The following is a 20742-nucleotide window of genomic DNA, read 5'->3' as shown; positions in this document are numbered from 1 at the left end:
CGGGAGGCAGTGAGGGTCTGGTAGACGTCTGCCCACAACCTGCCCACAGGTTCTTAGCAAAACCTGCCACCCGGCCCTACAAGAAAAGCCCATTTTACAGCCAGGAAAGCCGAGGTCCAGAAAGGTTTGGGGCACACTCAGTGCCACCCAGCCCCAAAGGACCATCAGCACGGCCTGGCCAGTGATTGACCTTTATTAGGACGTGAGGTGGGGAGGAGGGCCCGCCCCGGGGCCCGCCGATCCCCAGTGGTGACCCCCGCAGGAGTTAAGGCTCCAAGCAGCAAGAGAGGAAAGGGTGCTGGCTGAAACACCCGAGGCCTGGGAGGGCCCCCCTCTGGATCAGCCGGGCGGGGCGGGCGGTCCAGGCGCCTAGGTGAGGCTGGTGTTGGAGCTGCTGGTGGCACTCCCCCGCTTCTGCAGGCAGCGCACGGAGCTGGGGACCTGCAGGCCCGTCGTCACCTGGAAACTACCGCACCACACCTGGGGCACAGGGGGAGGGGGGCAGGCGGGCTCAGGAGCAAAGCCGGCACCCGGCGCCACCCCCCCCCCCCACCCACCCCGATCCCCGCCACGGAAGGGTTCTCACCGTGAAAGCGGGCAGCAGTGGCTGTGTGAACTTGGCCTTGAAAGTGTGCAGCAGCTGTTTGGTCCGGGCGTTGTAGAAGGACAGGAGGCCTGGGACGGAGGCAGAGCGACAGGGGGACCGATCAGGGGATCGTGGCGGAGGCGGGACGGGGAGAGGCGGCTGGGGACGCGGCCCGGGGCGCGGGGGTCACCTTGGTGGAAGTCACAGTGCACGCCCAGGCAGTCGGGCACGGGCGCGTCCAGCACCTTGGCCTTGTTGGCGTGCTTGGCGGTGAAGCTGGCCTGCAACCAGTTGTTGACGTGCAGGCACCAGGACGCGGCCGTCTTGCCCAGCTGCTCGAAGCGGCCCAGGCTGCGGTAGGCCACCCCCACGCCGAACGCCTTGCTGTCCGGCTCGAAGCGCACCTCCCAGTAATGCTCCCCGCCGTCGATCAGCGTGTCCCCTGTGGGGCGGGGTGGAGTCGGGTCCCGGGGGGCCTTGCGCCAGGGGACGGCCACCTGGGTACCCCTCAGTCCTCGGCCGCGGCTTCCGGGCCGTCCCCGGGCCTCAGCCGCCTCCTCTAGATGCTCCGAGGGCCCGGATACTCGCCAAGCCTCAGCTCATCCTTTCGGGTTCTCTGCCGGTGCAGGCTACTCGTTCCAGATACTTCCAGGCCTTGGAAGCTTCCTCCAGAGCAGACGATTCCTCCCCGTGTTCAGACACCCCTCGGTCCTCAGTTCTCTCCGACGCCAGATCACCCCCAAACCCTTGCGCCTGGCGGACTCCCAAGTGTTCCCGCGGGCCTCGAATCCCACCGGAGCGCAGAGTCTCGCCGGCGCGCCGGGCCCCTCTCCTACTGCCCTGTGAATCTAGGGTCTCCCCGGACCCCCAGCCCCTGGTGGAGGCCAACTTCCTCCAGGCCCGACTGCACATCCTCTCCTGCCCCCGCCTCCCTCACGGCCCACGGCCCTCTCCCGTCTCAGCTCCTCCCCGACCTCAGCTACTTTCCCAACCACAACCGGGCTCCGGGCTCCGTCTTCCCAGAGGCCCCGTAGCCCCCTCTCAGGTGTCAGCCACTCTGCAGAACCCCCACCCCTCCCCCTGCTTCCTCCCCGGACCCCACCTCTCGCCAATCTCAGATGCTTTCGGGAAAACCCAGCTCCTCCACAGAACCCCAGCTTCTCCTCAGGTCTTGGCTTATCCCCAGGACGCGGCTACTCTCTAACCCCGCCCCTGCCCGGGTACTACTGACCGCACTGACTCCTGCACCGCCCCCCCGCCCAGCCTCTTCTGGGAGCCCCCTTCCGGACAGCGACGATCCCCCTGAACCCTGGTTCCTCCGTGGGCCCCATTCACTCCATCGCTGTCTCCCACACCAGCGACTCTCTCTGGCTCCCCCACAAACCCGGCTGCCCCGTAGGTGACCATTCTTTCCAGCTACTCCACAGACCCCAGGACGCCCCCTGGCCGACCTCCAGGCCACAGCCTCCACAAGTTCTGCCCCCCCCACCCCCAGGAAGCCCACCCCCTCCCCCCTCCCCCCGGCCGGTCCTCAATTCATCCAGCACCACATTATTGGAACCATTCCCAGAAAGCTTTGTTGGTGGCTGCCTCAGTTTCCCCAAGCAAAGGAGTTCTCTCCACCCCCCACCCCCCACCATCAGGGCCCTGCCCAGAGTGTCCCCTCTGCCCTCCTGTCTTTGCCCCTCCTTACCCAGCACCGTGTAGGACTCGGCCGTGAAGCGATCCCGGCCCCCACGACCGGAGGGCATCCTCTTGGGAGACGGCACGCCTCTGTGAGTGACAGGGACAAGGCTCAGAGCAGCCCTTACTGTCCCCACAGGAGGGTTTCCCTGGCCCCCCCCCGCCGGCCGCCGCGGTCTTTCTGTCAGTCCTTCCCAGGACTTGGTTCTTTTCACGTACTGGGCCCCTCCTTCCAGAACACGCTTCCTCGTCTGGAAAACTACTCAACTGTCAAAACCCAGTTAAAACTCTCTTCTTGGGGCGCCTGGGCTAGTCGGTTACGCATCTGACTTCGGTTCAGGTCGTGATCTCACGGTTCATGAGATCCAGCCCCGCGTCTGCGCATCAGCGCAGGGCCCGCTTCAGACCCTTTGTCTCCCTCTCTCTCTGCCCCTCCCCTACTTGCACGCACTCCCCTCCCCCCACCCCCGCCCCGAAAATGAATACACATTATAAAAACAAATCTCCTCTCCCTTCTCGGGCTCCCTCCTTCCACCCCAGCCTTGACCATGCTGGGCTCTGGGTGTCCCTGCCCCGTTTGACCTCCTCCACCGGAAACTCAGGGAGGCCAGGGGGCAGGCTACCTGGCGGGGGAGTTGACGGGAGACGCCGTGCGCCCCTTGCCGTCCTTCTCGCGAGCCTTGATGTCCTGCACCTTCCCGCCCATGGCGTCCCACTCCACGGAGAGATCATCCACCCGCAGGTTCTGGTGAGATGTGGACGCGTCCAGGCGGAACATGAACGCTGGGGCCGGGCAGACGTGGGAGTCACAGAGATGGGGAAACCCGGAGAGACACAGAGAGAGAGACAGAGAGACAGACAGTGACCAAGACAAACCATGTGACAGGGACGGAGAACAGAGAGCGACAGCAGGGACTAAGAGAAAACGCGAGAGGTTGCCGGGCTCAGAGACAGACGGATACAGAGCGACAGGCAGCAGGACACCAAGAAAGACAGACGGGGCAGAGCCGAGGGCCAAGGGAGGGAAGGCTGAGGGCTTGTTGCCTGAGGGTCCCCTAGGTCTGGAGCCATTTTCAAAGCACTGGTGGTGTTTCTGCTGGAGGGTAATCACAGGAAGGGGCCCGGGCTATAGCACGACAGTTAGGCTAGACTCTAGAAAGTCCTCCTCACAGAGCACACAAAGGTGTTGCTGCAGGAGAGTAAGCTCGGGCTTCACTACTGATATCCCATCCCCAATTCTAAGAGCGCTTATCTACTTTTTAGGAGAGAGAAAGAGAGAGGGAGGGTGTGTGTGTGTGTGTGTGTGTGTGTGTGTGTGAAAGAGAGAGAGAGTATAAAACCCATCCAGGTATAATGGGCTCAACTGCAAAAGCAAAACACCATGGCAGGTGTATATTAGACACTCAGGTTAAGGAAGCTACTGGGGACTAAGCTCCGAGCTTCCTGGCAGCCAGAGCAAAAAGAGTCACGGAGCCTCAATTAGAAGATGCTTATTACACACCAGTACCTGGGGCCCCAGGGCGAGGGGTTATGGAGTCACAGCCAGGGTAGGGGTGGGAACCAGTCACCTGGTGTCTCCAGGGTCACCGACTCGGAGAACTCGCCTGCAACTGCCTTATTACAGGCCTTCACACGGAAATTCATGTATTTCATGTCAAACTTGAGACCTAGGAGCAACAGAGGGATCTCAACGTGGCGTGCACTTTGAGCAAAAGGCTACAGGTCCCTGTGTCCCACGGTGGTCCCAGTACTCATTCTAAGGAGCACCTTGCAAACGACATCTTATCCCTGAGACACCATCCTTGCCCTCATTTACCTGTGGTACTATGGGTACTTGGCTCCGCCTCCAATCCAGACTGGCCAATCAGGATGCTTAGGGACACGGTAACAGCGATTGGTTCAGGAATGGGCACGTGACCCAAACTGGCCAATCAGAAACTTCCCTGGGACTTTGGGCTGGTATTATAGGGAAGAGAGTTACTGTCTGAGGCTGGTCAGCCGGGAGGAAGCTCCTCTAGGGAAAATCTGTCAGTGCATTTGGCAAGCCTCCTTCAGAATGTCGCATCCACACGCAACAAAGGCAGGGAACAAAGGGGGACGAGCCATTTGATTTGCTGGAACCCCTCGATCTCCCCGTGCCTGGTTACTTAAAGATATTCCCTACTTCTAGGATATGTCCCCCGCTTTCTTTCTTTCTTTTTGGGTTCGTTTCTTCCAGTCTTCAAAAATAAAAAGCAGCTACCCAGTTGTCCTTCCCCTCAAGCTAAAGCTCTTTGGAGAGCTGTCTACACCCTCACCCCTTCTCTGCTGCCTCGCTCACTCTCCCTCCTCTGGCCTTTGTCGGTCCCCCACCTCGCAGGACCTCCTGGCTGACCACTCCTTCCCTCCTGGAACATTCTCTCCTTGGCAGCCACGGCACTGTCGTCTCTTGGCTCCCCCCTCTGTTTGTTCTCCCTAGGTCTTCTTGGAGGTACTTCCATCCTCAACACCCTTAAATGTCAGGGTGACTCTGTCTGGGGCTCTTATTCGTGTCACCGTGCCCCTGTCCCCTTCTTGCACCTCAGACACCATCCGTCCACCAGAGCACCCACTGCCCAACCCCTGGCTCAGACCGCATGCCCAGTTGCCTCCTGAGTGTTCCCCCTGGGACGCCCGTCCTCTGATCATCCAAAACAGTACTCAGCGCCCCCTGCTCTAAAACCTCCCATAGCTCCCCTTTGGCCCATTCTTCCTCTCACTTGTCCCCACAGATGTTGTTCTCTCCGCAAACCTAACTTAATTCCGGACACAAAGGCTCGCAGTGCTCACTTTAGCAGCATGGAGACTAAAAGTGGAATCACCCAGGGGTGCCTGGGTGGCTCAGTTGGTGCAACAGCTGACTCCTGACCTCGGCTCAGGTCATGATCTCACCGTGCGTGAGATCGAGCCCCGCGTCGGGCTCTGCACCGGCAGCGTGGAGCCTGCTTGGGGTTCTGTCTCTCTCTCTCTCTCTCTCTCTCTCTGCCCCTCCCCCACTTGCTTGAGCTCTCTGTCTCAAAATAAATAAGCTTTAGAAAAATAAAACAAAATTGGAACGATATAGAGAACGTTAGCATGGCCCCTGCAGAAGGGTGGCATGCAAATTCGGACATAAAAGGCTCACACCCAGACTGTCTCCCCCTTGTCTGGATCCCCTTCCCAGTACATTACTCAGCAACACCACCTACTGCCCCAGAGCAGAGATTACCAACCAGAAGGCTCAGCTTCTGAAACCTGGGACCCATGTGCCTATGGGCGGTCTGGACTCACTGTGTGCCTCAGTTTCCTATTCTGCAAACTGGCAATCGCAATGCCCAATCCCAAGCAGGGGTCACATGAGGACGCAATGAGTCGAGGCATGTACATACCAAACGCTAAACCAAACCCCTCCCGACTTGTCCAAGCAACGGAGACGACAAATGACGACACGGGTTCGGTGCCTAGATGAGAGCATTCGTCCCTATGGACATCACACGCCTTTCAGTGGATTCAACGTCCTGCCCTGCGGAACGCACTCACTAGGAATGTTGCAAAAGGCAACAAGAGGGGGGTGGCGAGGGGGTGACGCATCAGGAAGCCTGGGAGGCGACAGACCTCCACGCTGACCGTGGTGCCCGGTACCTGAACTTGCACACGGGACGAAACCGCATACGGGCGTACACACGCGCGCGCGCACACGGACGAGGGCACGTAGCGCCAGCGAAACGCGGACCCACGAGGCTCCTGTCTGTTCCTTGGTTTAGATATCGAGCTACAGTTACGGAAGCGGCTACTGGGGATCCTGCTTCGGGTTCTGCGTCTCCTGCCCCTCCCCCACTTACGCGCTGCCTCTCTGTGTCTCTCCAGAATGAGTAAGTGTTTAAAAAAATAAAATAAATAAAATAAAAACAAAGCCGGGGGGTGGGGGGGTGGGGGGGGGGAGTGAGATATGTTTGTTTTGATTCCCTTGCAAAGGATAATAAACCAGTAGCTTCTCAGGCCCTTTTGCTGGCTGCTGGCTTTTCTTTCCTGCAATTAGCATGCTCATTAGTAACCATGCATGCTAATTACAGATAAAGAACAGGCTGATTACAGCCCAAGAGCTGTAGCGACAGTTATCTTGTGGGCACGGCTCTCCCCGCCACTGAGGATTTCCTCCCGAGCAGACGGCTGCTGAAACTCATCAGGGACCCCCGATTTTACCCTTCTGGAGACACTCCCCTTCCGGCTGGGGGGAATCCCCACGCTTTCTGCTTTCTTACGACTGCCAAGGAAATCCCCCAACGCTGGGAGGATGCCAGCTCCAGGGCGGGACTGTCGCCAGTCTTGCTCACTAGGGCAAGGGCAGCACCGGCAGGCGCTCAACGCCCGGAAATGAATGAATGAACGCTGCATAGGAGACGCGAGACGCCGATGGGGAACGCCTTGCCTCCCCGGGCCTCAGTCCTCTCATCTGTAAACTGGCGGTGAGACGCGTGTCCGTTGTTCGTTACGTGTGGGGCAAACATTTAGCACATAGTAAGCCCTCCGGAAACGGCGCGGTGCCTGTCATCAATATCGTTTTTATTATTATTGCTTCGTTGCTCCTGATCAGCCCAGCGGGGCCCCCAGTTGATGGGGAAAAGGAGCCCGGAGGGGGCTGAGCCCAACGGGGCTGGGGGTAGGGGGCGGGGTGGGTGTCAGCAGCAGGGCTGAGCTGCTTACCGGTCAGGGTGTACTCCGTCTGCCGGATGCCCTCGATGACCATCCACGGCTGCTCCTCCTTGAGGCGGGGCGGGCCCTCGAAGTTGGTCCGCCTGTACTCCAGCACGTAGTGGTCGATCTTGCTGTCCTCGTCCGGCATGCGCCACACCAAGGTCACGCAGTTGTCTGCCACCAGGGACTCGGCCAGGTCAATCACAGGGGCGCTGGGCACTGTCCAGGACGGGAGGGGGGGGGGGGAGGGGGGGTGTCAGGTCCTTTGCCTGCAAGGGCGATCTTACAGAAACCTCACCCGCCATTTAGGCCTTCTTGGGGGCCTCCTCTGGAGCCCAACCTTGGGAGCGGGGCCCCTCCGGGCACTGGGGCCTGGGGGTGGAGCTTCCACAGGGTTTCACCAGAGTGGGGTGGTGGGGAAGAGCTTCCTCAGGGTTCAGCCAACAAAGGCCTGGGCCTTCTCAGAATACCACCATTTCAGGATAATTTCTAGAATTCTCTCATAGGGGCACGGCCTTTATGGGAGGTGGGTAGGGCTTTTCAGGACTGGGCCACCAGGAGCGGGCTTCCTCATGGCCCCCCACACACAGGCAGGGTTATCATCAGGGCCCCACTCCCAGGGGCGGGCCTCCTCGTGGCCCCACCCACAGAGGCAGGGTATCCTCGTGGCCCCACTCCCAGGGGCGGGCCTCCTCGTGGCCCCACCCACACAGGCAGGGTATCCTCGTGGCCCCACTCCCAGAGGCGGGCCTCCTCGTGGCCCCACCCACACAGGCAGGGTATCCTCGTGGCCCCACCCCCCCAGGGGCGGGCCTCCTCGTGGCCCCACCCACACAGGCAGGGTACCCTCAAGGCCCCACCCACAGGGGCAGGCCTCCTCGTGGCCCCACCCACACAGGCAGGATATCCTCGTGGCCCCACCTCCAGGGGCGGGCCTCCTCGTGGCCCCACCCACACAGGCACGTTATCCTCGTGGCCCCACCTCCAGGGGCGGGCCTCCTCGTGGCCCCACCCACACAGGCAGGGTATCCTCAAGGCCCCACCCCCAGGGGCAGGCCTCCTCGTGGCCCCACCCACACAGGCAGGGTATCCTCGTGGCCCCACCCCCAGGGGCGGGCCTCCTCGTGGCCCCACCCACACAGGCAGGGTATCCTCAGGGCTCTACCTCCAGGAGCGGTGCCTTGGGGATTTCAACGCCAGGTTTACCCCAGCCTTTCTCAGGCTACCCTAGACTCCTGGGCCATTTCCCTGAAATCCAGGCCGGGAGAAAGTTCCCCTCTCACCAGGTAGGAACTTGAGTGCCTGCAGCATCCTGCGCTCCTGTGCAAAGTCCACCATGAGGTGACTCATGTTGTCGCTGACCTTGGCTTTCAACGACAGCCGGAAGGCAGGCGCCATCGTCACACTGCAGGGAGGAAGATAGAGGCAGCCTGCCGGCAGGCATCTCAAAAGGGCCCAGGCCTCTGCAGAGGGCGCGGGAGACCCAGTCCCCTTTGTTCTGGTTCAGTGCGCTGGGCCAAGGGACCCCACCTTCACACCAGGGGCAGGGCACTGGGGTGGGAACCAGATCCCGGCATCTTACCCATCTTTGATTTGCTTGGCAGCCTAGAAAAAGGGACGGAATAAAATTCAAAGTGTTGTCTTCATTGAATCAGAAAGCCACTACACAGACAGGAAGACTGAGGCCCAGAGTGGGCCACTTGGCAAAAAGTCCCCACCACTCGGGCAGAAACACTTGGCTGTGCCCCAAAGGGATAGGGGGCAAAGACAGGCTCCTACCCCCACCCCCAGTGCCCAGTATATACAGCTGGCCAATTTGGCAGATAAAAATGCAGGGTGCCCAGTTACCTCTGCGTTTCAGATAAACAAAATGATTTTTTAGTATAAATGGGCCCCATTCAATATTTGGGACATATATTGAATATTTCATGGGATATATTATCTTCAAAAATTATTCATTATTAAATTTAAATTTCAGATCAACCACAAATAAGTTAAAAAAATTTTTTTTCAGTTTATTTATTTTGAGAGAGGAGGGAGAGACAGAGCACAAGCAGGGGAGGGGCAGGGAGAAAGGGAGAGAGAGAATCCAAAGTAGGCTCTGCCCTTTCAGCACAGAGCCCGATGTGGGTGGCATTCGATCTCACGAACCGCGAGATCATGACCTGAGCCGAAATTAAGAGTTGGATGCTCAACCGACCGAGCCCCCCAGGCGCCTTCAACCGCGAAGAATTTTTTAGTATAAGTATATCCCATGTGCTCTTTGGGACATACTTCTGAATGCTGCCCGGGCCACACTTATACTAAAAAATCACTCACGGTTGATCTGAAATGCAAATGTAACCGCGTGTCTATATTTTAGCTTGTAGTCCTACCAGTATGGCTTCGGAGGCGCCCACCTGAGGGAAGTCCTCGCTGTCCGTGGCCTGCAGGGTCTGGTTGGCCGTCTCCAGAAGCTCCTCTGAGCTCTCCAGGGCCCGCGTGCAGGCAGCCAGCTGGTTCTAGGAGTAGCATGGCATTGAGGGAAGAGACACCTCACCCCACTGCGCCAAACCCTCGCGGTCTCCCCCGCTTTGTGGGATCGGGGACACCACGCCTTTCTCCAACTCCAGGTTGTGGGGGTGGGGAGGCTGCAGGGAAATCGGGGCTCACTCCGGGCAGCACAGCCGAATCGGCTGGGGAATCCCTTTCTTGAAAACTCACACGCCCAGACCCCACCTGAGCCTTGGGGCCCCAACTTCTCCCACGCTGGGAAATCTGGGATGTTAGGAAGTTGTCCGGGAGGTTCTGATGCAGCCCCGGTGCCTCAGTTAGAGTCCCAGACCCCCTAGGGGCTGTACGTGGCAGGGGTGGGGGGGCTGGCAAGAGGCGATGCTGTCGGATCTGGGGACCCGTGGGAGGGGCTGAGAAATCGGACGCGTTGGGTGAGGACAGGAGGGGAGGAGCAGCCAGACGTGGATGTGGTGAAGGAGAAGGGGGTGGGGGTGGGAGCAGGGACCGAGAGGGAGAGCAGGTGGGTACACGGATCACGGCCAGGGAAGGGGCAGAGCAGAGGCCAGGAAGCAGAGGAGGTGAGGCCAAGGCCACTGGGGTGTCTGTTCTGGATCCGGGAGACACTCGGGGGCACCTCCAAGAGGCGGTGTGGGAGGAGGAGCAGGTGTGGAGGGAGACCCTGAGGCCAGCTGGGCTCTGCTGAGTCTGAGGGGTGCAGTGGGGGCGGGGGTAGGGTCTGGGTGACGGTCCGGAGCGCCCCCCCCCCCCCCACCTGCAGCTCGTAGGTGCGGCTGGCACGGTCCTGCTTGATCTTCATCAACATGCCCTCCTTCAGCTCCTCCAGGAGGGAGAAGAGGGACTGGAACTCCGCCTCCAGGTCTTCCTGCACCTTGGTGGAGTTGGCCTTGGGGAGAGGTTGTGGGGTCAGGACGGCCAGGATCGGCCAAAGCCCAGGCTCAGACGGGGACACGGAGGCCCGGACGCGGCAGCCGGGCACAGTCCGACGGGCATCGGCGGCAACAGGCTGGCTAACTCCCGTGGCTGCCCCCCACCCCCCCAGCCCTTCTGGCCCACGAACTCCCCACCTCCTTCCGTCCCTCCTGCAGAGGGGACTTCCTCACCTCCACGTTTAGCAGCATTTGCTTGAGGGAGTAGATGAAGCTTTGAATCTCTTCATTCTTCACAGCCAGCGTGGTGATGATCTTCCGCAGAGCCTCCTGCCCCCGCCCGAAGCAGGCACACGCCAAAGCCGGTAAGCCCCTCGGCCAGGCCCGGCACACACCCCCCCCCCCCAAACTTGGGGCTCCCCACTCCGCCTTCCTGGGATCCAGGAGATGTGGGAGCCACCGTGCCAGTGAGCTTGGGCACCGCCGTGAGGCAGGCCCTGGGCGAAGCTCTGGCCCTACCTCCCCTCGCCTGGCACGTGCCCATTTGACAGGGGAGGAAACTGAGGCTCAAAAAGAGCCTCTGGGGAAGGCGCCGACCCTGGGCCGGAGCCAGGTCGGCCTCAGCACAAAGCCTTCAACCTGAGGGCGGGGCATGATCTGGGGTGAGGGGCCACCTTGGGAACAGGGATCGGGAAGAAGAAAGGAGGAACCCGGGAACGCGGGGCCAGAGGGCCCAGGCCACTGGGGAGCGGGGCAGGGAGGTCTGGGGGAGGGGACGGAGAGAAGAGAAGCCGCGTGGGAGGATCCCGCTGGGGCCTGGAGCCCTGACCCGGGCCTCCCACGGGAGGGACCCCCTCCTGGCCCCTCTTCTGGGGGTGCGGGATCGGTGGGATCACCTGTGCGGAGCCGGAGCGGCGTCCTCAGGGGCGGGGCGGGGCAGAGACCGGACACCTGGTCCGCAGTCCGCATGGAAGGCGTGGGGGATGGGCCAGGCTGGGGCTGGGATGCTGGGCGCCGGTGGGGGGCTTGGAGGGGATGCGCCTGGACCCGGGCCAAGATGATGAGAGGTCGGGGCGACGGCGGGGGGGGGGGGGTGGGGTGGGGTGCTGGGTCCCGCACTGGGGGGCTGGATCCCGGCGGGGTGGCGGCGGGGGTGGGGCCTCGGCCGCAGAGCAGCTGCGGGGGTGGGGGTGGGGGGCGCTGCGGCAGCACCTGGTCCCCTCCCCTGGTCCACCCCCGCCCCGCCCCGCCCCGCCCCGCCCCGCTCCTACCCTCTGGTCCTCCATGGCCGCGGCCCAGGTCGTCCCCGGCCCGGCCCGCGGGCCCCGCTCGCTCTTCTGGTCCTCAAGCCGCCTTTGCCGCGACCACGAGCCAATGGCCCGCCGAGCCCTCCCCGCCGCCGCCGCCGCCGCCGCCGCCGCCGCGCCCCCCGTCAGCGCTCCATCACTGGCCGCAGCGCGCAGGCGCGGCCCCCGCGGCAGCCTGGGAAACGTAGTCCTGCGCTGGGGTCGCTGAGAGCCGGGACCCCCCCCCCCCCCCCCCCCAGAGCCGGGGGCCGACGCCGGTAGCGATGACGGAGCTGGCGAGAGCCCGGGACTGGGAAGGAGCTTGCCTGGGTTCGGGTGGTGACCTCGAGCCCATCCTTCGTCCCCGTAGTGCCTCAGTCTCCGCACTCGGGCACCCACGCAATTTCGTGGCTGCTCCTCAAACTGGAAGGCCATGCCCACCCCTCCCGCGAGATCTGGCCCCTCACTGCTCACGCCAAGGTCCGAGAGGATGGTCTCCTGCCAATGCCTTCTTTCTGTCTCCGAGAAAAATAGCCGAACTCCTATACATCCCGCAAAGCCCCGGCATCTCACGTCTCCGCCTCCAGCAGCCTCTCTGCCTGACCGGAATCCACAAGGCCAAGAATGTCTGTGTCAACCTTGGTCTTCCCGGCCAGCCCGGGGCCAGATCTCCCCAGGATCTCCAGCATTGCCTCTCAGCAGAGGGTGGGGGGAAGGGTAGAGTTTGAGAAAGTCCAAGGGAGGCTGGCAGCCTGCGCCAGGGAGGCTGGGACACTGTATCTGCTACGACAGTGTGGTCAGAGTGCCGCCGCCGCCGCCGGGGGCCATCCTGTGGTTGACAGGAACGATTCTGGGGCGCACGCAGGCCCTCTTCTTTCCGGGTTGAAAAAGAGGTCACACTGTGGTCGGGAGCCAGACACTGAGGCCTAGGGCCTGTCCCCTCCTCCCACCCTGGCGAGTGACAGATGTAGGGCTGGGAGAAATTTCAGGGCTTATGAACCCCCTCAATTGGGCCCCCAAACTTCTCCGCCAGCTATGGGGACAGGGGAACCCCCCCACCCCCGCCCTGTACCTGTTGGGGGACCTGGTACCCTCAGCACAAATCCATTCCTCTGAACCTCAAAGGACGACATTTTGGGGGCAAAATAATTGAAGCTGGGATTCTGATCTTCAATCCAGGCTCAGGCTTCTCCTGCCTGCTCCCTGCCCCCCCCCCCACCTCACCTAACCTTCCAATGTGTCCCCCCGCCCCGGCTCAGGTGTGCTTATATAGAATCTGCCAGAAAGATTTCCATTCACTGGGACGCATTATCCCATTCACGTACACGTGCTGCCTTTCAGATTATAAATAAATAAATAACCAAACGAATCTTGGGGGAAACTGAGGCAACAGACGGGAGGAAGTGGAGCCCTAAGAAGCATGGGTCACCTGACTGACATCTACCGCCTGGCCTGGGCGTCACATCTGCCCCTGTGGCAGGGGCGGAGATTGTGGCCAGAGGTCTGTCGAATTGAATGGGGGGTGCGCACCAGCCAGGAGAAGGGGGGGTGCCCGATGGGCCAGGAATGGAGCCCCTGGGCACAGCGCTGGTCTTCCTGGTGCAGTTCTGGGGTGAGGACGGGGGTCTCCCTCCCCCCTGCCCTCCTTCCTGTTGTCCATCACCCCGGCGGCCTGCCCTCTGGCCCAGAACCCCTGGAAACCTCTCCCTCTGCTCTGCTAGACACGGCCTGTTTCTCTCTGATACGCAGAACCTTCCAAGGGTTGCAGGTTCGGGGCGACCGGGGGCTGTTGATTAAGCACCCGGCTCTCGATTTAGGCTCAGGTCGTGATCTCACTGTTCGTGGGATCAAGCCCCACTCATGCGCTGACAATGCGGAGCCTGCCTGGGATTGTCTCTCTCTGCCCCTCCGCCCCCCTCTCAAAATACATATATAAACTTAAAACAAACAAGAAAAACGAACCAAAAAACATCACAAAACAAGGGTTGAAGGTTCTAGCAGGGATCCTCAGAGTGGGGCCCTAGGAGAACATTCACACCACGCCCTGCACACCAGTCTCTCAGCAACACACTCCTGCGCGTTCTCTTTCTTGCCCTTGGCTGGCCTGCTGGCTTTTCTTTCTTTCTTTCTTTCTTTCTTTCTTTCTTTCTTTCTTTCTTTCTCTTGCCTTCTTTTTCTTTCTTTCTTTTCTTCCTTCCTCCCTCCCTTCTTTCCTTCCTTCTCTTTCTTTCTTCTCTTTCTTCTTTTCCTTCTTTCTTTCCTTCTCTCTTTCTTTCTCTTTCGCTTTCTCTTCTTCCTTCCTCCCTTCCTTCGTTCTCTTTCTTTCTTTTCTTTCTTTTTTTCTCTTTCTTTCTTTCTTTGTTCCTTTGTTTCTCCCTTCCTTCTTTCTTCCTTCCCTCCTCCCTTCCTTTTCTCTTTCTTTCTTTTTTCTTTCTTCCTCCCTCCCTTCCTCTCTTTCTTTCTTTCCTTTCTCTTTCCTTCTTTCTTTTTCTTTCTTCTTTTCTTCCTCCCTTCCTCCCTTCCTTCCTTTGTTCTCTTTCTTTTCTTTCTTTTTTTCTCTTTCTCTCTTTCTTTGTTCCTTTGTTTCTCCCTTCCTTCTTTCCTTCCTTCCCTCCTTCCTTCTTTCTTTTTCTCTTTCTTTTTCTTTTTTCTTTCTTCCTCCCTTCCTTCCTTTCTCTTTCTTTCTTTCTTCTTTCTTTCTTTCTTTCTTTCTTTTTCATTCTTTTCTTCCTTCCTTCCTTCCTCCCTTCTTTCCTTCCTTCCCTTTCTTTCTTTCTTTCTTTCTTTCTTTCTTTCTTCCTTCTCTTTCTTTATTTCCTTCCTCCCTTCCTTCCTTCTCTTTCTTTCTTTTTTTTCTTTCTTTCTCTTTCTTTGTTCCTTTGTTCCTCCCTTCCTTCTTTCCTTCCTTCCCTCCCTCCTTCCTTCTCTTTTTCTTTCTTTCTCTTTTTTTCTTTCTTCCTTCTGTCCTTCCTTCCTTCTCTTTCTTTCTTTCTCTTTCTTTTCTTCCTTCCTTCCTCCCTTCTTTCCTTCCTTCTCTTTCTTTTCTTTCTTCTTTTCTCTTTCTTTCTTCCTTCTCTTTCTTTCTTTTTTTTTCTTTCTTTCTTCCTTCTTTCTTTCTTTTTCTTTCTTTCCCTTTTGTTTTTCTTTCTTTCTTTTCTTCCTTCCTCCCTTCTTTCCTTCCTTCTCTTTCTTTTCTTTCTTTCTCTTTCTTTCTTTCTTCCTTCCTTCTCTTTCTTTCTTCCTCTTCCTTTCTTTCTTTCTTTCTTCCTTCCTTCTCTTTCTTTCTTACTTTCTTTCTCTTTCTTTCTTTCTCTTCTTCTTTTCTTTCTTTCTTTGTTCCTTCCTTCCTTCCTTCTTCCTTCCTTGTTTCCTTCCTTTCTTCCTTCCTTTTCTTTTTTCTTTTCTTCTTTCTTTTCTTTCTTTCTCTTTCTTTCTTTCTTTGTTCCTTCCTTCCTCACTTCCCTCCTTTTCTTTCTTTCTTCCTTCCTTCCTTCCTTCCCTCCTTCCTTCCTTGTTTCCTTCCTTTCTTCCTTCCTTTTCTTTTTTCTTTCTTTCTTTTCTTCCTTCTTTTCTTTCTTTCTTTCTTTCTTTCTTTCTTTCTTTCTTTCTCTTTCTTTCTTTCTTTGTTCCTTCCTTCCTTCCCTCCTTCCTTCCTTTTCTTTCTTTCTTTCTTTCTTTCTTTCTTTCTTTCTTCTTTCCTTCCTTCTCCTTCCTTTCCTTCTTTCTTCCTTTTTTCCTTTCTTCCTTTCTTTCCCTTCCCAACACGCCCAGGTTGATCCCACCTCTGGGCCTTTGCACCTTCTGTTCCTTCCACCTGAAACACCTTTCCCCGGATTTCATCTCTCCAGCATCAGCTGTCATGGCATCTCAAAGGCCAGGCACTTGATGCAAACGCACACATTCCAGGGGGGTCTGACGGGCACCTCAGACTTCTCCTGGCCCCAAGCAAACCCTTCTCTTCTCCTCCAGCCCTGCTTCTCCGCCAGTGTCCTCCATATTGGCTGAAAGCCACCTGATTCACACGGTCCCTGAGGGTAAAGCCTTGGCCATCGGCCACCTCGCCCTCTCTTGATTCTGTCCTTCTTCGGCCCTTCCGGGGGCAACCTTCAAAATCTATTCAGATTCTGTCTGCTTTTCCCCAGGGTCCAGATCCTGACGCCACTCTCCTGGACCCTCGTCCCACAGCCAGCCCTGATCCTCCCAGCCCACACTCTGTCCTTAACCAGGGCAGTCAGGGCCACCTTTTTAACACTTAAATTGAACCCCGTTTCCTCCCCGCTCCCCTGCTTTCCCATCACACTCAGATTAAAAAGCAAACTGGGGCACCCGGGTGGCAGTCTATTAAGTGTCCGACCTTTGATCTTGGCTCAGGTCATGATCTCATGCGGGTTCAAATCCCGCATTGGGCTCCGTCCTGATGGCGCAGATCTGCTGGGGATTCTGTCTCTCCTTCTCTCTGCCCCTCCCCTACTTGTGCTCTCTCTCTCTCTCTCTCAAAATAAACTGTTAAAATAAAGATTAAAAAGCAAATTTCTCTGCTTTCCACATGCCCACCTGCCCACCTCAGCCAGACCCCACCTTGCGGCCTCCAAAGCCTTGTATAGGCCATCCCCTCTCTGATTCTGCTTCCACCCTGTCTCCCCCGCGCCCACTCTGTTCCGGCCCCAAGGGCCTCTTCACTCTTCCTTTAACCTCCCAGGAGTGATCGTGCCCCAGGACCTTTGCATGGACTGCGCCCTCTGCCTGGAGCGCTCTTCCTCCCTATTTCCCTTTCTTCCCACACGACTGGCTACTTCTTACCATTCCAAACATCACCTCTTCCGAGACCACCCTCCACAACCAGATTCTCCCTCATCTCATCCTTATCCTCCATTGTGATTCTCACTGCACGACTTCCTGGGTCTCTCTCTCTGTCAGCTCCACCATGGCAGGAATGGTTGTCTGTCTCCGTCACCTCTGTGCCTGTGTCTGTGGTGTCCAGAACAGGACCCGGCACACACGGGGCAGGATTGGTGTGCCTCAGTGAGAAGTGACCCTGCAAAGATCATGTAGTGTCACCTGTGTGGGCTAAGAGAGTAAGTCCCATAAACACACACACACACACACACACACACACACAGAAAGGCCTTACTCACATCTTGTGTCCCCTAGTCCTGCAAGGAACTGCAGGCCTCAGTGTGCAGCAGGGTCCCAAACTGCCGCAGGTGAGGGAGGACAGCCAGGTGACCTTGGCCCGCCAGGTGGTACAGTCCCAAGCCTGGGGGCAGCAGCTCCGTGTCGGGGGGAAGAAGGACGGTGTCTTCTTGTGTGACTCACATGTCACCAAAGGCAGGTTCAGCCTGGGGGTCTGCGGGCCCCGGTGGCAGCTTTCCTGGGAGTCGCGTGGCAACCTCAACCTGCGGGGACCTCGGGACCCTCAACGACAGCAGGGACCACACGGGCTGGGTGACCGTGGAGATTCCTGAGTTGGAGATGGCTCAGGGCAATGGCACGAAGCGTGTGGCCGACAAAGGTAGGAGGCAAGTGGAGGGAAGATGTGGGCCCTTGGGACTTACAGAATCTTAAGACCCTAGAATCTCAAACTCCTAGAAATCTAAATTCGAAATCCTTCAGATCGGATTCTTACAGAGACCTTGCAAACTCAAGAACATCAAATTCTAGAATCACAGAACCAAAAATATGCTGGAATGGATCATTCTAGACCAGGACTCAGAAAACTCTGTCAAGAGTAATTATTTTCTGCCTTGTGGAGCTGACATTCTCTGTTGCCACCACTCCCGGCTGCTGTGGTAGCCGGAAAGCAGCCCTAGACTGGACATGCGTGAATGTGCGGGCCTAGGTTCCAATAAAACTTTATTTAAAAAAAAAACAAAAAACAGGCAGGGGGCCTAATTTGGTCCACAGTCTGCAGTTTGCTGAGCCCTCTTCCAGAATATCGCAATCATAAAGACTCTTGAATATTTATAGTTCTGGAATTCAGATTAAAAACAATCCCAGAATCTTTCTAAAAATGTGTTATTAAAGTATATCCAACATACAGATGGGGCGCCTGGCCGGCTCAGTCTGTGGTGCATGCGACTCTTTTTTTTTTTTTTTTTTTTTTTTAAATTTTTAAAGTGTATTTATTTATTTTTGAGAGAGAGAGAGAGAGACAGCACGAGCGCCCCACGGAGCATGCAACTCTTGATCCTGGAGTTGTGAGTTCAAGCCCCACATCGGGCATAGACATTACTTAATAAAAAAATGAATAAAAATACAAGACGGGCGCCTGGGTGGCTCAGTCGGTTGAGCATCCGACTTCGGCTCAGGTCATGATCTCACAGTTCATGGGTTCGAGCCCCACATGGGGCTCTGTGCTGACAGCTCGGAGCCTGGAGTCTGCTTCTGATTCTGTGACTCCCTCTCCCTCTGCCCTTCCCCCGCTCATGCTCTGTCTCTCAAAAATAAATAAATGTTAAAAAAATTTATCAGGATAAATAAATAAACCTTAAAAATCAAAAATAAAAGCTCTTCAGGAGGCTGATCATGAAAACGGGTTGGGAAACACTGACATAAAGGAATAGACGATTCTGGAATCTTAGCACGGCAGTAGCTTAGATACTTTGCATAGGCTTTTAGGATTTTCCAGTCTCAGAGTGTGTAAGAGCAGGGAATTCTAGAATCCAGGTGGAAAACCATGGGCTCTCAAGGCTGGAAGGGACCTCGCAGATCGGTCAAGCCAGCTGCCTCCGGTCACAGATGAGAAAACTGAGGCCCAGAGAAGGCTAACACGTGTCCAGGCACGTGCAGCCAGCTTTCTGGAGAGCCCAGCGCGTAGGTTCTCCCCACTCTGCAGGTCTCCTCGCTCTGGGCCAAGCCCTGCACGGGGCAGGGACACTCAAGCTGACCCAGGGCTCCTGCTCTCCCGGCCTGCTCAGTTCCTGGCCCCATGCCCATTCCGCTCCCCTTGGCAGGAGGGCGGTACGTTAAGGCTGTCCTGCCTGTCCCCACCTTCTAGTAACGTGACGCCTGCGTCCAGCTCCCTACAGCTGGCTTCCCCACCCCGGAACGGCTTCTGGAACAGCTTCTCGGCCGCCCGGAGGGACCAACTCCAGTGTGAGAACACACAAGATGAAGAGGTCGGGGGCACTGGGCCTCATGTTCGTCGCAGCAACTTTGGCTGGAGTTCACATCAATTACACAGCCCTGGAAACAAAGCCCCACTGGGCCGGTCACTTGCTGTGTGACCTTGGGCAGGTAACTTGACCCCTCTGTGCCTGATTCCTCAGCGATGGGTTAGGTTAGGTGAGTTTGAAGTAATCATATCTACAGAGTTTATTACCGGGTCTGGAACATGATAAGTCCTCAGGAAACGTCAGCGATTATTTCGATCTGTTATGTGGATTACATTCGGCCAGACTCACAAGTTCAGGCCAGTGTAAGCTTTTTCTTTCGTTTCTTTCCTTTCTTTTTCTTTCGCCCCCCCCCACCCCGAAACAGAGAGAGAAAGGGGAGCTGAGGTGAGCAACACTTTTGCTCAAAGCGGGGCTGAGACCCAGTTCCCTTGTATGCAAAATAGGCTAGACACCAGGATTGAGCTCAAAACCCAGGAGGGGAGGAATCGTGAGGTCCCACGTGGGGTAGGGAGGCTGTGACCCTGAAGGGTGGAGGCTGGACCCGAAGGTGAGCACCGCCACCCCCACCCCCACCCCCACCCCCGCGACACGCAGGTTCCTCCTCTGCAGACCGCCTGCTGCCCAACGCGAACCACACCTCCAGCCACCCAGGTGAGCCCCCGCCGCGAGTCCCGGCTCCAGCTCCGCCCCCTGTGCCCCGCCCCGCCCACCCCCTCTTCTGGACTCCTGGTCGCGCCGCCGGTGGCAGGGGCCGTGGCCGTGGCCGTGGCCGTGGCCGCGGGCGCGGGGACTCAGGTAACCGCGCAGGTAGCCGGGAGGACGGCGGGCGGTTTCCGCCGGCGGCCCTGCCCCCGCGTGGCGGAGGCGGGAACTGCAGCTACTTGGCGAGGCCGCGGCGGGCGCCCCACCTGCCCCTTCTGGAAGGAGCGCGGGTGGGGCTGCGGGGTTGGGGGGAGAGACGGAGAATAAAGGGAGAAGTCTGGCCCCCAACACTCGTGTTCTGCAGAAGCGGAGGAAGGCTGGAGAAAGCCAGGCGGTCTCCTGGGATTTTCCCCTGTTAGTCTGTGGCATCCCTCCCTCCCCCCCACACCCGTGCAGGGGATCCTCTCTAGGGTAACGTCCTCTACCAGCCCCGGGGGTGCCCAGAGAAGACTGAGGCGTGGCCAGTGGAGGGGAAGGTGCTGGACATCCCCACGGAGGTCCAGACGGGTCTATTCGATCTCTTTCCCGCAGACCCCCAGACCCCCAGCCACGTTTGGCCCAGAAGCCTTGCCCCAGCCCCAGCCCGGGTCCCCCCATCTCTACAGTCGGTGTCTCCCCTGACCCACGCCCCTCTGGGCAGCAGAAGCCAAGAGGGCTCCTTGAAGAGGGATCGGAACCCAGAAAAGACACCCCCCCCCCCCCCCCCCGCCAGTGGCCACGTGAAAATGTGACTGATTTCCAGAAGGGGTCGGGGAGCCCAGCCGCACAGCCCAAGACCCGTGTCCTCACAAGGAGGCTGGATTCCTCCCTCGCCCTGTGGGCACTCAAAGGCTCATAAAGAAAGGAAAGGCAGATTTTGTGGTGACTTGGGGAGCGTTAAAGATATCGGAGCGGTCGTCTGGGGGCCCCTGAGCCCCAGGACGCCTGGAGGGGTCCGCTGTGGTGAGGGGGCTCTGTGATGACAGGCCAGCTCCCTCCTCTTATCCTTGGAGGGTCACGTCCAATTAGCAGAGAAGTGATGCCCCCAACCTCTACCGGGCGCCTTGAGCCGGAGGCACCGCCCTCCCTGGGTAGGCTTGGAGATGGATGGCGAGGCGGGACATGGGGGTCCCTGGAATTTATCAGCCCCCGGGGGCTCTGGCTCCACTGTCACCTTGAAGTGACACCAGCTGGGACCGGCTCCCCTCCCCCATTTCTGCTGTTTCCATGGGGACAGATGTCCATTCGCAGCAGCATCCGGGCCACGGCTGCCCGCCCCGGCGGAAAGGAGGGGCCGGGTGGGGGCAGGGCTGGCCTGA

At 58.0% G+C, this 20742-nt stretch overlaps 2 protein-coding genes and 1 pseudogene across 2 annotated transcripts; 2 read left to right on the top strand and 1 right to left on the bottom strand.

Moving 5' to 3' along the window:
* Positions 1-61: 61 nt before the first annotated feature.
* FSD1 (fibronectin type III and SPRY domain containing 1) lies at positions 62-12032 on the bottom strand. Its single transcript, XM_060629870.3, has 13 exons — positions 11613-12032; positions 10576-10671; positions 10227-10358; positions 9361-9462; positions 8544-8566; positions 8245-8366; positions 6971-7180; positions 3838-3936; positions 2893-3052; positions 2280-2359; positions 777-1028; positions 587-675; positions 62-480 (listed from the first exon to the last, which is right to left on the bottom strand). The coding sequence occupies exons 1-13, from the start codon at positions 11625-11627 to the stop codon at positions 370-372; spliced, it is 1491 nt and encodes a 496-aa protein (XP_060485853.2). The 5' UTR covers positions 11628-12032; the 3' UTR covers positions 62-369.
* Positions 5317-5415, top strand: LOC132679963 (U6 spliceosomal RNA; annotated as a pseudogene).
* On the top strand, positions 11912-20282 carry TMIGD2 (transmembrane and immunoglobulin domain containing 2). The gene is made up of 6 exons (XM_081790582.1): positions 11912-11993; positions 16779-17052; positions 18625-18722; positions 19337-19393; positions 19491-19670; positions 19900-20282. Exons 1-6 carry the CDS (start codon positions 11912-11914, stop codon positions 20280-20282), a joined length of 1074 nt encoding a protein of 357 aa, XP_081646708.1.
* Positions 20283-20742: the final 460 nt, after the last annotated feature.

This window comes from Panthera onca, chromosome A2 (assembly GCF_046562875.1).
Source record: "Panthera onca isolate mPanOnc1 chromosome A2, mPanOnc1 haplotype 2, whole genome shotgun sequence".
Taxonomy (NCBI): Eukaryota; Metazoa; Chordata; class Mammalia; order Carnivora; family Felidae; genus Panthera; species Panthera onca.
The sequence above is the reverse complement of the archived record's forward strand: the minus strand, read 5'-3'. Positions and strand labels throughout refer to the sequence as shown.

Excerpts from the sequence above, each read along its gene's own strand:
- FSD1 (XM_060629870.3), bottom strand. Across the intron at positions 3,937-6,970 it reads GACGGAGTACACCCTGACCG|GTCTCAAGTTTGACATGAAA; the intron begins GTAAGCAGCTCA and ends TGTTGCTCCTAG. Across the intron at positions 676-776 it reads GCACTGTGACTTCCACCAAG|GCCTCCTGTCCTTCTACAAC; the intron begins GTGACCCCCGCG and ends CCTCCGTCCCAG.
- TMIGD2 (XM_081790582.1), top strand. The coding sequence starts at position 11,912 with ATGACGGAGCTGGCGAGAGCCCGGGACTGGGAAGGAGCTTGCCTGGGT. Across the intron at positions 11,994-16,778 it reads CGAGCCCATCCTTCGTCCCC|TCCTGCAAGGAACTGCAGGC; the intron begins GTAGTGCCTCAG and ends TGTGTCCCCTAG. Across the intron at positions 18,723-19,336 it reads CCGGAGGGACCAACTCCAGT|GTTCCTCCTCTGCAGACCGC; the intron begins GTGAGAACACAC and ends CGCGACACGCAG.